Raw genomic sequence first — 16401 nt, forward strand, 5'->3', positions numbered from 1 at the left:
CACGGAACACCTACCTCACTGAGGTTCTGCTGGTTCTGCTGGGCCAGCAAAATACCAGGTGTATCTGGCATAATGTGAACGCTGGTTTTGTCTTTCTCCCAGGCAGACGTATACGCACGCTAAAAAGGTGAGCACAACGTGAAAGATCATGCAAGCACAGGGAAACAAACAGAAACCAAACTAGCTCAACAGGGCCTCTACCAGCCTCTAGGTCTCAACACACTTAGGCACTTTCCTTTCCCCAAGACTTTTAAAGTCTCACCCTTTTCTTTCCCGCACCACACCCAAACTCTGCTCCAATTACAAAAAAGAGATGTTGATCAAACAAGGAACACAAATCCCCCGAGCAGGAGGATGGTGTTGCCTCCACCAAAACCCTGGCCCTGGAGGGAGAAGAGCTCTAGAGCCCTGCCAGAGGCACTCCTTTCCCTCAGGCTGAAAACACAAGGGAATCTCACTTGGTTCATAATTTCAGAGTTGTGCTTCGCCAGAACCATAGGCATAGAGTCAGGAATGCTCGTGAACTTGATGGTGTCCGGGTGCTGACGATACTTCTTGTCACTCAGGATCAGGCTCGCCCTCTTGTTCTTCTCATCGTCCAGCGAACCACTTGGGGACCAGCCAATGCCTCTCAGCCACAGAAGGTCCGACTTGTACAAATTCTGAAATGACAGGCAAGGACACAAACAGCTCAGCAACATCCTCAGTGTGTGCAAGCACCCCTCCTACCAAGGGAAGCTCCGCCTGAGAAGGAACATTCCCCTGGGTCACACACCAGACAGCACAAAGGGGCTACCATGTATCTCGGCTCCTGTTACACCGAGGTTGTGTAGGCTCTGCACGCCTGCACCACCACAAGCAGGTGCCCAGCATCTGACAGAGCTCCGCTCAAGCATCTTCTGTGCAAAAGCCTTTGTAGGCAAAAGGGACAAAGATCTCTCCCATCCAGCAGTCTTGGCTGACAGAGGCACTGAAGAGGAACCTTAAACCCCACCACCTATGGTTCTTTATACTACTCCAGCTTGTGTTTGCCCAGCACTTGTCCTTCAAAAGTAAAAATTGACTCTTTTGCCCTTTCCCTTATAGAATGAACTTTAGCCACATGCAGAAACCTTTCCCTCCACACAGTCAAAGGAAGACACTATTCTTCTGTGATCATAATATACAATGCCACACAAAATTCTTCCTCAATGATTCACAGAAAGCCAAAAAACACTCAGTACGTCAGTATGGCCATAACAACCTCTCATAGAAACAGCCCACGTTTATGGTCCCCAACTGCATCTTCCCCAACAGTCAAGCAGAACTCAAGAAGGACAGCCCGTTTCCCACACATCTAGGGAAGAACAACTTACATCGCTCTGAAGGTCGTACACTTTCCTGGCTTGTACAACATCGTTCTGGTCCGGCAGACACGTCCACCGATGCAGATAATGCTTGTAATCAATGTCACTGACCAGCTCCTGACACTTCTTGGCCAACACCACACCCAGCATGTCCACGGGGCTGCTGAAGTGCGTCTTTGTCTTCTCAAAGGCTTTCTTGTACTCCCGGTCACTCTGGATCTTCGCTACATGCATCGACCACATCATCTTGGGATCATCCTCTATGTTTCGCGCTCCAATGTGGTGGCCAAGCTGCTTGCGATAACCTTCCTTATACTTGTACTGTAGGATTAAAGAAGCTCAGTAAGTTTATGCTCAGCCCTTCTTCTTCCTCTCAGCACTGTTCTGGAGCAACTCCTGTGAAAAGTGCTTTGCTAATGGAACCTGGCAAGATTACCATGGGAACAGGCATCCAAGTGCAACGTACCCCACGATGGGCTACACCTCCATCCCACCCCAGGCCTGCACCAAGACACTGGAGCCACACGGAGGTCCAGACTGCAACCCCAACCAAGCCAGCTCAGGAACTAGGAGCAATGTGCCTGTACAGACAGCAGCTCCACACAACCCAAGCAGCCTCACTGAGAGGCCAGCTCAGCAGCTGGGGTGGAAAACGGGACAAAACTCATCAGACTGCTCCAGCAGGCAATCTGGCCTTCATCCTGTACTGCTCTGTCTGCTCTCACCCACGCAGCCCCCAGCAGCCGACACACTCCTCTGAACCAGGCTGCCCTCACAGTGCGGAGGACTCTTTCTCCCAGCTCAGTGTGTCCTCAGCTTTTCTGCTGGCTGCCTGAGTTTGGGCAGTGACATGGAACTGCGCTACACTTTTCCCTCCCCCAGTTCCAAAATGTCCAGAAAGCCTGAGGAGAGATTGAGCTCATCTTCCCAGACTAACAGAACAAACCGAAACTACAGAACGTCTCATGAGAGAGTAAATTCAGCCCCTGCACCCTAAAATCATGTTCTGCAACACCAGCTGGGACAAAGTAACAGTGGCCTGAAAATGACTGCTCCACTCCAGTCCACACAGAAATGATAAACGTCCCTGTCATATCAAAAAACTTGGTTTGGGTTTTCTTTTCAATGGTCCAGCTCATCAGGGTAGCTGCAGGCATCAGGCGAGTGCACATCCGTACTGACAGACTGGCCCTACTGAACCTCTGCCACCAACGCCTTTACTGACTAGCTGAGCGGTAATGACAGGTACGTGCTCTGTGGGCTACACTCATCTAAGTTTGCAGTCCCTGGTCTTGAGCTGCAAGCACAGGGAAACTGTCCAAGAAAGTGTGCCACCAAGGCCTCCTGCGTACTTACATCACTGGCAATATCCCTGGAAGCTTTAGCAGACTTGATAGGAATGGCATCTTCCCGGAGGTCATAGCCCTTTTTCTTCTCTTCCTCCATTGCAAGCCTGTACAGTTTCTGAAAGAAAAACAAGCGTTCCCAAGTGACCCCAACTACACTTCTTCCTGCACCGCCTCTGCCCACGGATGGACACCGAGCCCACACGGAACACCTACCTCACTGAGGTTCTGCTGGTTCTGCTGGGCCAGCAAAATACCAGGTGTATCTGGCATAATGTGAACGCTGGTTTTGTCTTTCTCCCAGGCAGACGTATACGCACGCTAAAAAGGTGAGCACAACGTGAAAGATCATGCAAGCACAGGGAAACAAACAGAAACCAAACTAGCTCAACAGGGCCTCTACCAGCCTCTAGGTCTCAACACACTTAGGCACTTTCCTTTCCCCAAGACTTTTAAAGTCTCACCCTTTTCTTTCCCGCACCACACCCAAACTCTGCTCCAATTACAAAAAAGAGATGTTGATCAAACAAGGAACACAAATCCCCCGAGCAGGAGGATGGTGTTGCCTCCACCAAAACCCTGGCCCTGGAGGGAGAAGAGCTCTAGAGCCCTGCCAGAGGCACTCCTTTCCCTCAGGCTGAAAACACAAGGGAATCTCACTTGGTTCATAATTTCAGAGTTGTGCTTCGCCAGAACCATAGGCATAGAGTCAGGAATGCTCGTGAACTTGATGGTGTCCGGGTGCTGACGATACTTCTTGTCACTCAGGATCAGGCTCGCCCTCTTGTTCTTCTCATCGTCCAGCGAACCACTTGGGGACCAGCCAATGCCTCTCAGCCACAGAAGGTCCGACTTGTACAAATTCTGAAATGACAGGCAAGGACACAAACAGCTCAGCAACATCCTCAGTGTGTGCAAGCACCCCTCCTACCAAGGGAAGCTCCGCCTGAGAAGGAACATTCCCCTGGGTCACACACCAGACAGCACAAAGGGGCTACCATGTATCTCGGCTCCTGTTACACCGAGGTTGTGTAGGCTCTGCACGCCTGCACCACCACAAGCAGGTGCCCAGCATCTGACAGAGCTCCCCTCAAGCATCTTCTGTGCAAAAGCCTTTGTAGGCAAAAGGGACAAAGATCTCTCCCATCCAGCAGTCTTGGCTGACAGAGGCACTGAAGGGGACTGTTACACCCCACCACCTGATGCTCTTTATACTACTTCAGCTTGCATATGCCCAGAGCCGGTCCTCCAAAAGTAAAAATTTGACTCCTTTGCCCTTCCCCTTATAGAATGATCTTTAGCCACTTTCTGCAACCATTCCCTCCACACAGTCAAAGGAAGACACAACTCTTCTGTGATCATAAAGTACAATGCCACACAAACTTCTGCCTTTCTGGTTCAAAGAAGAAACACTCAGCATGTCAGCATGGCCACAACACCATCTCACAGAATCAGCCCAGGTTTATGGTCCCCAACTGCATCTTCCCCAACAGTCAAGCAGAACTCAAGAAGGACAGCCCGTTTCCCACACATCTAGGGAAGAACAACTTACATCGCTCTGAAGGTCGTACACTTTCCTGGCTTGTACAACATCGTTCTGGTCCGGCAGACACGTCCACCGATGCAGATAATGCTTGTAATCAATGTCACTGACCAGCTCCTGACACTTCTTGGCCAACACCACACCCAGCATGTCCACGGGGCTGCTGAAGTGCGTCTTTGTCTTCTCAAAGGCTTTCTTGTACTCCCGGTCACTCTGGATCTTCGCTACATGCATCGACCACATCATCTTGGGATCATCCTCTATGTTTCGCGCTCCAATGTGGTGGCCAAGCTGCTTCCGGTACGCAGTTTTATATTGGTACTAAATGAATAGAGAAACCGCCGTGTTTTAAAGAAGTACGTAACATTTCTGATTTGTTAATAGACTGGCTAATTTTTGAACTGAAACGTATTATAAAAATATATTGCATATTTTGGCTATATTTTTAGCATTTTTATTTCTAGATCGTATTAAGTTATTTTCTACGGTTACATTCTTTCTATTTGTAAACTATTTTAATGAATTAAATTAACTTTGCACAATAAGGAATTACACAACCTCTTGGGTGAGGAGCAATGTAAGTGTTAAAATGTTAGATCTCCTCCTATTACAGGGAAATGTCTACTAGCTCAATGCCACACTATTATTTTCACTCAGTAGGACTTACTTCACTAGCTATGTCTCTGGATGCCTTCGCTGACTTGAGGGGTATAGCATCGGGAGGAAGATCGTAGCCTTTCCTCTTCAACTCTTCATATCCTAACTTGTAATGTTTCTGTTGGAGAAGGATTCAAAGTAATTATTGCAAATAAGGCTCTGGAGAGTTTTTCAATATGTAAAAAAGTAAGATCACCCTACCTATACAATGTGGTAATTTTATTCCTTTGATTATTGAAAAAGAAGTATGAGATTCCAAAAGCAGTTTCATTAATCAAATGAAATACCATACCTTATTTCTAATAATATGTATTTTGTAACTGATTATATAAAATATATAAAAATAACTACCTGCAATTTCTCTGATGATCTCATCTGAGACCAAAACTTTTCCTTTACTAGAAATATTAATCTGAATGAAGAATAGTCTTCTACAGAGGTGAATAATACAACCCTGCAATTTGCTACACCCAATTTCAATCACAATTGTCTTCTTGATTTCTTATGATAAAGCTGCTGACATTTTACATTTCGCACCTAATCTATAGTTGTTCCATTATAGCCAGAAATTTGATGTAATGTAATCCTAAGAAATTCTAAAAATGTAGTTTGATATAATCAGACTTTTAACTAAACAACAGGCTTACTGAAAATTCCTGAATACATATCGAAAATGTTAATATAATTGGTAGGGATGAATGAAAACACCAAACTTGCACTGAGTATTTTCTTGGTATTTTTTTTCTAGCAACTCCACTTCCATATTATAACCTAGCAATTTACTTGGGCTTCCCAATGCATAACAATTTTCACAGGAAAAGATTACAGGTGTGCTTACAACCATTAGATTTGTAGAATTACTCTACTTCATTTTAAACTAAAGCTATAAAGAGTAAATCCAAATTTCATAAAATAAATATTGTAGAGACACACTTACATCACTTGTGTTGATTAAGTTTGATTTAGCCAGTAAAATTTCAGGAGTATCAGGCATGATGTGAACCTGAGTCTTGTCCTTGTCCCAGGCTTGCCTATAGAGTATCTGAAAAGAGACACAAACAGAAATATCTTGTCTGATAAAAGGCTCACATTCACGGCAGTGAATTCATCTTAATTTTTCTGAACAATTGCAAAGCAAAGATATACCATGCAAGCAAGATATTTAAATAAAATAATACACCAACTTCTTACTAAAATACCTTTTTTCCCTCTTTACATCCACGAATGCTCAACGAGGCAGCATTATGACAACATGGTTGCATACTACATAGTAAGGGTTATATTTGCAGTTTGCTGAATAAATTGTATAGACCTTAATCTCCTGATTAAGGCATAAGACTTCTTGACAACTGAGCAGTAAGGCACAGATTGCAAACATCTGATATTTTTATACTTTATATTTTTATAATCACATTCTGGTATAGTGATCTTTTCAACAAATGAATACTAACTTATTCCTACATTTATTGAATCACATGTACTTGTTCCAGAGGCAACTTACATCACTTCTATTTTTGGCATTAGATTTTGCTAAAACGATATTCATGGCATCTGGGATACTCGTGAACTTAATAGTATCTGGGTGCTGCCGGTACTTCTTTTCACTCAGTATTTCAGAAGCTTTCTTGTTCTTTTCAGATTCCAAAGATCCCAAAGGACTCCATCCAAGGCCTCTGAGCCACTGTAGATCTGACTTATATAGATTCTATTAAGGAAAAAAAAATCATAGTAGGTTCTTTTACTGTTCATGTATTAAACCATATTAAAAAGCTAACTGGTATATTAACTTCAGTCTGATCTATACTAATATCAAAAGAGAGTTATTACAGAAACTTTTCCATAAGTAGTAAATATCTTACAGAAAATGAATGAATGAAATCCAGCGGAAGCTTACATCACTCTGTAGTTCATAGACCCTCTTCGCTTGAGTGACATCGTTCTGGTCTGGTAGACAAGTCCAGCGGTGTAGCATCTGTTTGTAGTCTATATCGCTAACCAATTCCTGACATTTCTTAGCAAGAAGGAAGCCCAACATATCCACGGGCATGTTGAACTTTGTCTTCCACTTCTCAAAATCTTTCTTATACTCCCTCTCACTCTGCATCTTAGCTACTTGCATAGACCACAACATCTTAGGATCATCCTGTAAGCTGCGGAATCCAATGTGATGTCCCTGTTGCTTGCGGTAACCTTCTTTGTACTTGTACTAAAATTAAAAATGTTGCATTATTGAAATTACAGTAAGAATCAGGCAGTGGTAAAATAAATAAGGCAAATATATTCACTCAGTTCAATGTTCCTCATTACCAATGAAATGAGCAACTTGCTATAGCATCTCATGTAAAGGTTTAGTAGCCCCCTGATTCATGTGCATCACTTGGTGTCTGTGAATGCTTTGCCTGGGAATAAACAGAGTCTCCTGGAGAGGAAGAGGGCATATCTCTAACAGTGGTCTCCTGTGCCATTTGATTTATACAGTCACACAGTTCAGAACTCCCAACGGCTGTCACATTTAAATATTTTGATGAATAAAATAATCAGCTTAAACATCCAATGATTAATGAAATCTGTTCCATAAATTCAGGAGTCATGCCAGTAGCAAGTTACAGAAAGTAATAGAAATATATGTGTCACCATATCTATTTCGGAGTCGTAAAGAGGATTTCCAAGTATAGGCACTGGGATCAGCTACGTGGACTAAATTGCTGCTGCTCAGAAAACGTAACATTCAAAAGAGCAGACAACTCAGTGGAAATTGCTTTGTATGGCTAGCCACTTCATGGATGGACTTTGGAATTGCTAAGACCTAAGAACAACTCTCCTTCAAATCTTTTCTTCAAAAAACAAACTCACAAAAACAGATCAGGAAAGTGTTTCTTCATCAATTTTGCTTATTTACTCCAAGGCACACCTTAGCAGAGGGATGCACAAAGAAGTGCATTTCAGACTGAATTAGAAGTGTTGCTTACGTCACTTGCAATGTCCCTTGAAGCTTTGGCAGCTTTCACTGAAATGGCTTCAGGTGTGAGGTCATAGCCCTTCTTTATCATTTCCTCCCAGCCAAGCTTGTACAATTTCTAAAATTGAAAACAATTTTAGTTAAAAAGCCTTAGTAATACATATATTACCTTCCACTCAGATATGCTAGTGATCCGTATTACCTAATTCTTGTTACCTCAAAAGCTTCAGTTATGAGAGAAGAGCTACTGGAATGAAAACTGAGAAAAGGGAAAATGTGATAGGCAGGGAAGGTAGTCTTCCAAGTCTTAGGCCAGTGATTAAATAGCTTTTATTTACTGCAGCACTTTCCTATCACAGGATATCTTTAGGACTTGACACATAACTGGGAAATTTGAAATCTGGGATAACTGAAAACTTTTTAATGGGCCTAACAAAATTTTAATTAATAAGGCTGTAATGTAGTTATTTAATAGTCAATTCAGTTCAGGCACAATTGATTTAAAGTTCCAGCCCTCGTATGCTGAAAATTTGCCTCTGAGCAATCATGCAAAGCAAAATCTAATTGCTTTAAATAGCAAAATTTCTGATATTTAAAAACTGAAAGAAAAGTTCAAATCATTACATGTAATTATTTTCTTATATATAAAGTTAAAAATATACACAATGAACTTATAATTTTATAGTAAGGAATTTGTAACACGATTGATTTCTCTGGAGTATGGACTTCACACTTCCAGAGGTCAAAAATAGAACCCATGTTTTCCATATATTTTGCTATAATTTAGGCTGTAACTTTGCTACCTTGAAGATGGTAACTATTGCTACTCTGAATATATTTTGTATATATTATATATATTGCTACTCTTTCACAGCAAAATTCTTGCCTTTGTTCTAAAATCTCTTCCATTTTTTTCTAACCTTTATCAATTAACTTTTATTTTGAAATAGGAAGGATCCTTTAAATTTGAAGAAAATAGATACTAATTTGAAATGTAACAGAAAGCATGAAAAAGCACTACCTGACTGTAGTTCGCCTTGTTCTGTTTTGCTTGTAGAATATCTGGTGTATCTGGCATCACGTGAACTTGAGTTTTATCCTTCTCCCAAGCTTGAGTATAAGCATGCTATTGAAAAAAGTAACATCAGCTGTGTTAGTATAAATGACAAAGGATGGTTCTTTCAAGGTTTTCACCTTTCTGTTTGTGCACTTTGACTATGGATGGGTAAAAAGCAGAAGATGCTAACTTAGATTTATTTTACTATGTAATGAACTACCCCAGAATGAGCTGAATTAGGATCCAGTCCTGCTTCAAATGAGGTCTACCTAGCAAGATTTTCAGGGCCAATGATTTCTACGTAAGAGTGAGAAAAATAGATGTTGAAGAGGTGGCTATGAAAAAATGAGATAAGATTTATTTAACCAATGCCACTTGTCAGTAAATGAGTGTTTCAATTAAGAAAAAAATTGAAAAAGGAGAAATCTGTGACAGTTGTTTTTCCCAGGGAAACACTGCTACATAAAAGTGGTGAGAGATTTATACAGTGTTTATTAATTTGGATTGTATTTGAGTGCCTGACTAATTTTGCCCATAAATACTCACTTTATTCATTATATCTGCATTATGCTTTGCAAGGACCATGTCCATTGCATCATTCTGTTTTGTAAAATGGAACATGCTGGGATGCTGGCGGTATTTCTGGTCACTTGCAATTTCTGTAGCTTTCTTAGATTTCTCCACGTCCAGAGAACCAGCAGGACTCCAACCAATACCCTTGAACCATTCATTGTAATCCTGCTTGTACTCATTCTGCAAATCAGGACACAAAATGAAAGTTTACAATTTATGAACGGTTCACACTAAATAATCCTGTTCTTTCCAAAACACAGCCATAATGAGAAAAGAGGAAAACAGGCACAGCTGTGAATGATAGTCAGAAAGAAAAGAGAAACTTACATTACTTTGTATCTGATTCATGTTTCTGTACAGTTCAAAACTCATTGCATCTGGTAGAAGCATATAGTGGTGTATCAGTCGTTTGTAGTTTGTATTGGTTACACGATCTTGTGCCTCCTTAGCTGCCACGATACTGAGAGCATCAGAAGGTGTTTGGTAATGCGTCTTGCTCGTCTCATAGGCCTTCTTGTATTCACGATCAGACTGCATCTTAGCCACTTGCATATAATGGACAAGCTTGGGATCATCCTGAAGGCTGCGGAAGCCTACAAGCTTTCCCTTGTCTTTTTCATAACCTAATTTGTATTTATACTGTGCAGAGAACAGAGACAGAGACTTTAGTTCTACTTCATTTCTTTAACAAGCAATGTCTATCTTGTAAGGCAAAAAAAAAAAGTAAAATAAGATTTTTACATTATTAAATAAAGTGGTGCAATCAATACACCAGAAGGAAGGGAAGCCATCCAAAGGGACCTGGACAAACTAGAGAAGTGGGCCCACGTGAACCTAATGAAGTTCAACAAGTTTAAGTGCAAAGTGCTGCACCTGGGCTGGGGCAATATTACATTTATAAAATATCCAAGCACTAGAACAGTAAGAAATGAACAGCATTTTTTTTTTTCCCCAGGAAGAATCCCTCATTTATCTCCTAATCCTTCTAATGGAGAAATTCTTCTTTAACTCTGCGAGAAAATTTATTAGAATATATGCTGAATATGTCAATTATTTACAAACAAGAGAATAAATAGACTTCACACACTTAGCATATAAAATTGAGCCGTGTTAAGAAAAGAATGTTTTACAATGTCTGAAATTGATTGTTTTTTCTTTTCAGAACTTACATCACTAGCAATGTCCCTAGAAGCTCTGGCAGCTTTAATAGGGATAGCATCAGCTCTGAGATCATACCCTTTCTTCCTGGTTTCTTCAAAAGAAAGTCTGTACATTTTCTGTGAAAAGAAAGACGACTCATCCTTTAAACAAACAAAACACAATACTGTATACATTTTATACGTCAACTTGAAACACAGACTATTCATATGTTTAATACCCCTTGAACAGCTCTTTATGGCCCTCAGGTTCACAAAGAGATGAATCCACCTTCAAAATTAACTTCAGTCCTAGTATTTATACATCAGTGTAGCTGAACTGTGCTACAATCAACAACAATAACCTAAAGCAAAAAGACCAAGTATTTGCACTTGCTTCCCACATGCACAAATACTGGTGAAAAGTTGCATCTAAAAATTAGATGTCTATTTACAAGCACATAAAGATGTGCGCAATTACAAACAAATCTTTATTTGGCATATGTAGATTTAACAACCAGCTACTGAGAAACTGTCTATGATACCATGTTACATAAAGAATAGGTTGAACCTACAAGACAGAATTTTGAATGCAGTACAAAACGTGTATTAGGAAATAAAATAAATGCAGTAACAAACATGGATAATGCTCAGACTCTACCATTTTCCTAATAACTGCTATGTTTTAATGACCTACACGAATACTTCATAATCTATCCATAAACACTATGGCTTCTTCTTGACAACTTTTGGTATGTAATCTCAGAGAAGGAGGGGGGGAAAGAAAAATAAATAGCTTATTGTGAAACTAATACAGATTAGCCAACTGAGAATTAGGGAGACTTTCCTATGCTGTTATTTCACTTATTAGTCCTAATAAAAAACAAAACAAAACAAAACAAAAAAACAGGTGCAACCTCTTAGCCTTACAAACAGTACTCACATCACTTAAATTAAATGCATTAGCTTTTGCTAAAGCGATCTGTGGAATATCTGGTGTGATGTGAACTTTCTTTTTGTCTTCTTCCCATGCTTGTTTGTATTGGTGCTGGAGGGACAAAGGAAAAAACATGTCAACGTACAAAAAAATTAAATATAACAATATCTTTATTATTAAAATGTCACTATTTTAAATACAATCTTTCTTTAAAATGATGCAACTCCTAATATGGTAAGACCATTTGTATTTTTATTTTACCATTTAAAAGCAACATGAATCAGAAATAGCTCTTATGAAGTTAATTGTGCAAGTCTAAAATAAAAGTTGAACCAATACCAATCTTGCTACAGTATTTTATTGCTTGTCTCTTGCCCAGCAGCATGTTCAAGCACATTCAACAAGAGAAAACAACACCTATCACAGTCAGGTCAGAAGGCAGAAGAAAAAAAAAAGTGTTAGAAGAGTAGGTTGTTAGCCACCTTGTTTGAGGTGGAAGATTATCAGCTTATCTCGTGAAAAATAAGTAGCAATTGAGAGAGATGTAACAAAAGTTTTCTTAGAGGAAGTAAAGCTATGAAAAACCTAAAATTCTGGTGAGCACTGCATCTCCAATGCATGTGAACACTAGACATTTCTAAAGAACAGCAGCAGATTCTATCAGTTCAGCAGAAGAGCCAGGAAATAAATATCTCATTACAAGAGTATTCATATCGTGCTGCAATTCCACATTGATGTAACAGGCATCAGATGAAACAGGCTATATGTTTAAAAGTTTAAATGTTATTTTCAAAAGCAAATCACTCTGGAACTTTTAGCCTCTAGAGTTAAACTATTAACAGTCTACAATCTTTTATGCTGTGTAGACCTTATGAATAAAATATTATGGTCATGCTTTGCTTTCAGGTATAGAAAAGCTCTATGAAGATGAAATACACTGACAGTCAAGCATTCTCATTAGTTGCCAAAACTGAAAAATTCAGACATTAGTCACCCAATAAGATTGTGTATTGTTATGAATAATTCATTTCATATTTGTGCAAATTTAGCTAAGTTTTGATGAACACCTTCTTACCTCATCCATGATTTTAGCATTATTTAAAGCTAAGACCATGTTCATGGAATCCATAGGAACAGAATACTTCAGCTTGTCTGGATGCTGGCGGTATTTCTTTTCACTAACAATTTCCATTGCTTTCTTGTTCTTCTCAGCCTCCAGGGAGCCCAGTGGCATCCATCCAACACCTTTCATGCTTTCATCGTATTCTGCTCTATATTGATTCTGGAAGCAGAAAGAAAATAAAATAATCAGATAGATGCACATGAATATCTGGAAATCTTGACACTTCCTCCCGTGTTTAATGAATATTAGATTTTGAATGCACTTGTTCTAAGAAGAACCAAATAATATCAAGACGTATCCAGTGTTTTCTTAGAAATGTATTTGTTACAGTACTGTCTGTATTTTATTATACTTCCCTTTATACAGTGTTCACATCCTCCTTATGATGGATATAGATTGCTCACATTAAGATTACATGCTAAGGCCCTCTTGGAGAAGAGGATCAGCTGAACCACTATCCTGACAAAAAAAAATAAATCTGGTTTCTCTAGAGTCTGAACATCCCAGAAACGAACACAGCTACATAGTTTGCTTCCCCTTTTTCTAAGAGGACATCTTCTTGGAAGTACAAGACAAAACTGCTGAAAAGTGAAGCTTTTCCTGCCTTGGCCTGCACAAAAGGACTGCTGCTGAAGAGTCTGATGGAACATTTAAACATCCATTCTACTTCATTAATAAAACAGCTTATTTTTGAGCCTGAATTCTTTAGCAATAGGTGTAATTTAATATTTCAGAGTCTTAGAAATATACAATGGCTATCTTTACTGAAGATCTCATTTTATTTACCACATTTTAGTATATAACTGAATTTCACTAAGAAAAATCTATTTATCTTACAGTATATTCTCATAATCTAAGGAACATTGTATTAGTAATGCAAAGGTTGAAGAGTCTCTCACTTACGTCACTTTGTAACTGCATCATGTTTTTGGCTAATTCAAGACTCATAGCATCAGGTAGAACATTGTAGGTATGGATCAAGCTTTTGTAGTTTGTATTTGTAGCCACTTCCTGTGCTTTCTTGGCTGCCACAACACTGAGCATGTCAACTGGAGTATGGAAGTTAGTCTTTGCCTTCTCATAATCTTTTTTGTATTCACGATCAGATTGCATCTTAGCCACCTGCATGAAGTGCACTAGCTTGGGATCATCTTCAAGGCTGCGGAACCCAATATGCTTTCCTTTTGCTTTTTCGTAGGCTAGTTTGTACTTATACTGACAGCAGGAAAGACAAAGAGCGGGAGGAAAAAAAAAAAGCATGATTAAGCTCATTTCTATCTTTGAAGACAGAAAATACTGGTTCTTTTTCATCACAGAATTTCAGGCTTAGTCATTTAAACATATTCAGTCTTATAAAATAACCTATTGAACACAGGCATATGAAGCTTAGCAGCTTGCTGAACAAAGAGCAAAAAAGCACAATTCAGTGTTATTCTACGGGAGACAAAATATGCCTGAGAGCAAGTACGACAAAGGTTTATCACATCAAGCATATAACTGAAACTCAGATTTTCCAAGATGCTTGAAAAATCACATTTGTGCATAACACAGCATTTTGAAAAGTTCTGATTGGCTCTGAAAAAATTCTGAATGCTACCAAGTAAACAAACTTACATCACTCGCAATGTCTCTGGAGGCTTTGGCTGCTTTTATTGGAATGGCATCTGTCTTCATGTCATAACCTTTCTTCTTGTCTTCCTCCCATTCAGCTTTGTATAATTTCTGATTTAAAATGTAAAAGAGAACAGGTACTCTGTTATGAATGCAGAAGTACCAAAGTAACCTGCATCTGAATTGAAATATTTTCAAAAGAAAACCTAAAAATTACACCAATTTTTGATCTATGCAACAGACACTGAATGCCCACTTCGAGCATAGTAACTCACATTACTCATTGTGATCTGGTTCACTTTAGACTGCAGAATTTCTGGAGTATCTGGCATAACATGAATGCTGGTCTTCTCTTTGTTCCATTTATCAGTGTAGAGCCTCTGCAATTAAAAAAAATGACATTTAGCGTTCAATAGGCAATGCACTCATAAAATATAAGTTTGCTTTTGTTTTGCTTATGTGAAATAAATAATGTTTTACAGTACAAAGTTCCATAAGCACTATAAATAATCTCCACAATTATAAATGCAGCATGAAAATATTATATTCCTCCTCTTTCTTTAGTATTTCATTTGAGAAATTTGCAAAGTTTGTTTTGATAACTATTAAAAAATTAAATTTAAAATTTTCAGTCTGCTGTCATCCCTGTTTTATGTATATCCTTATAAATATATATAAATATATATGTCCTTGTAAAGCGTAAGTGTTTTTTTTTCATGCACCCTCTTTCCATGGTATACAAGGAATAAGGATCAGTGGTGTTCCAGATAACACCAACAAATTTAGGAACAAATTTAAAGAATTCCCTTTTTCTGAGGATACTTGTAAAAACTTGACAGGATTTTAGGGTGTTTTTTGTGCTCACTATTATATATAAAAAGAGCACCATTGCCAAAGTACCATAAATCTGGAGAAGATATTTTTCATCATATGCACAAAAGAGAAATCTTTAATCTCTATAAACTTAAAACTCTCTCAATTATGCTTACATTCTGAGGCTTCATCATTGCTTAGTGTCCAGTTTTAACCAAGCAAACCACTATACCCACTGAAAATTCTGATGACCTAAGCGGGAATACACCCATCGCATGATTTTGCGAGATGAAGACCCTACCTCTGGCTCAGTCACAATCATCTGAACAAGTTCTCACCTTATTCATGATCTTGGCATTTTGCTTAGCTAATACTTGTTCCATCGCATCCATTGGAATAGAGTACTTCAGCTTGTCTGGATGCTGGCGATACTTCTTTTCACTGAGAATCTCTGTAGCTTTTTTGGCCTTTTCTACGTCCAGTGATTGAATTGGCAACCAGCCGACTCCTCTCAACCAGTTATTAAAGTCTGCTTTATATACATTCTTTTAAAAAAATAAACAAGGAAAAACACAGTGAGACAAGGAAAATCAGAATGCCTGTATATAACAAACAAACAAAACAAAACAAAAAAACACAGATGAGGCCTTAAAACTTCTCCTGGTCATTCTGATTTGAAAGAAAATTTGGGCAAGCCTGTTTAAATCATGAATGTTTTCCAGCTCCTTAGCATAACATTAAAATTGTTAGGAGTAAAGAAACTATTTTCACTAAACCAATGTTTAGAACTCACACTACAGACCAAATGCACAGACTTTAAAACAAACTTTGAATGGTAAACATGAAAAACAGACAAAAATAGTCAGTTTTTTAAATGACACTCTTTGTTAGTCAACTCAGTTCACAGTGGAATTAATTCACTATGATGTTTTTTCCTACAGTTTCTGCTTTAATCTTGAACAGAAACCAGTCCTATTTAATCACACATCGTAATATGGCTTTAGAACTGATAAAGGCATGAAAATGCTGCAAAAATGAAATATGTTCCTGAACTGCAGTGTTAGAAGTAACAAGGAAAATAGCAGAGCAGCATCTGAGAAAAAGAACACGTATTAGCTGTACACAGGACAAAGTTTCTCCTGAATTATGAGTCATCTCTCCTTGCAGAGATCCTGAGTTAGACAGTCAAGCAACCTCAGCCTACTCAGCAAGGCTACCTAAAAATACAACAGGGAAGCAAAAAGCTTGAAATAAAACTTTCTAGATTTGAATTGTGTTTTAAGGTCAGATCTTCTATCTC

At 39.0% G+C, this 16401-nt stretch overlaps 1 protein-coding gene across 5 annotated transcripts in view; it reads right to left on the reverse strand.

Annotated features, from left to right (window-relative positions):
• The window catches only part of NEB (nebulin), a 125119-nt gene that overhangs the window by 84298 nt on the left and 24420 nt on the right, over positions 1 to 16401 (reverse strand). For all 5 annotated transcript variants that reach the window (XM_080599187.1, XM_080599189.1, XM_080599188.1 and 2 more), the window contains 22 exons: positions 15440 to 15646; positions 14564 to 14668; positions 14292 to 14399; positions 13581 to 13892; positions 12630 to 12836; positions 11561 to 11665; positions 10651 to 10758; positions 9809 to 10120; positions 9455 to 9661; positions 8873 to 8977; positions 7862 to 7969; positions 6787 to 7098; positions 6394 to 6597; positions 5830 to 5934; positions 4903 to 5010; positions 4245 to 4556; positions 3353 to 3556; positions 2909 to 3013; positions 2703 to 2810; positions 1356 to 1667; positions 459 to 662; positions 15 to 119 (listed from right to left, as the gene is read on the reverse strand). In XM_080599187.1, coding sequence (XP_080455313.1) covers positions 15 to 119; positions 459 to 662; positions 1356 to 1667; positions 2703 to 2810; positions 2909 to 3013; positions 3353 to 3556; positions 4245 to 4556; positions 4903 to 5010; positions 5830 to 5934; positions 6394 to 6597; positions 6787 to 7098; positions 7862 to 7969; positions 8873 to 8977; positions 9455 to 9661; positions 9809 to 10120; positions 10651 to 10758; positions 11561 to 11665; positions 12630 to 12836; positions 13581 to 13892; positions 14292 to 14399; positions 14564 to 14668; positions 15440 to 15646 — 3963 coding nt within the window. The remainder of the gene's footprint in view (positions 1 to 14; positions 120 to 458; positions 663 to 1355; positions 1668 to 2702; positions 2811 to 2908; positions 3014 to 3352; positions 3557 to 4244; positions 4557 to 4902; positions 5011 to 5829; positions 5935 to 6393; positions 6598 to 6786; positions 7099 to 7861; positions 7970 to 8872; positions 8978 to 9454; positions 9662 to 9808; positions 10121 to 10650; positions 10759 to 11560; positions 11666 to 12629; positions 12837 to 13580; positions 13893 to 14291; positions 14400 to 14563; positions 14669 to 15439; positions 15647 to 16401) is intronic.

Source organism: Anser brachyrhynchus (assembly GCF_964034855.1).
Source record: "Anser brachyrhynchus genome assembly, chromosome: 7".
NCBI lineage: Eukaryota > Metazoa > Chordata > Aves > Anseriformes > Anatidae > Anser > Anser brachyrhynchus.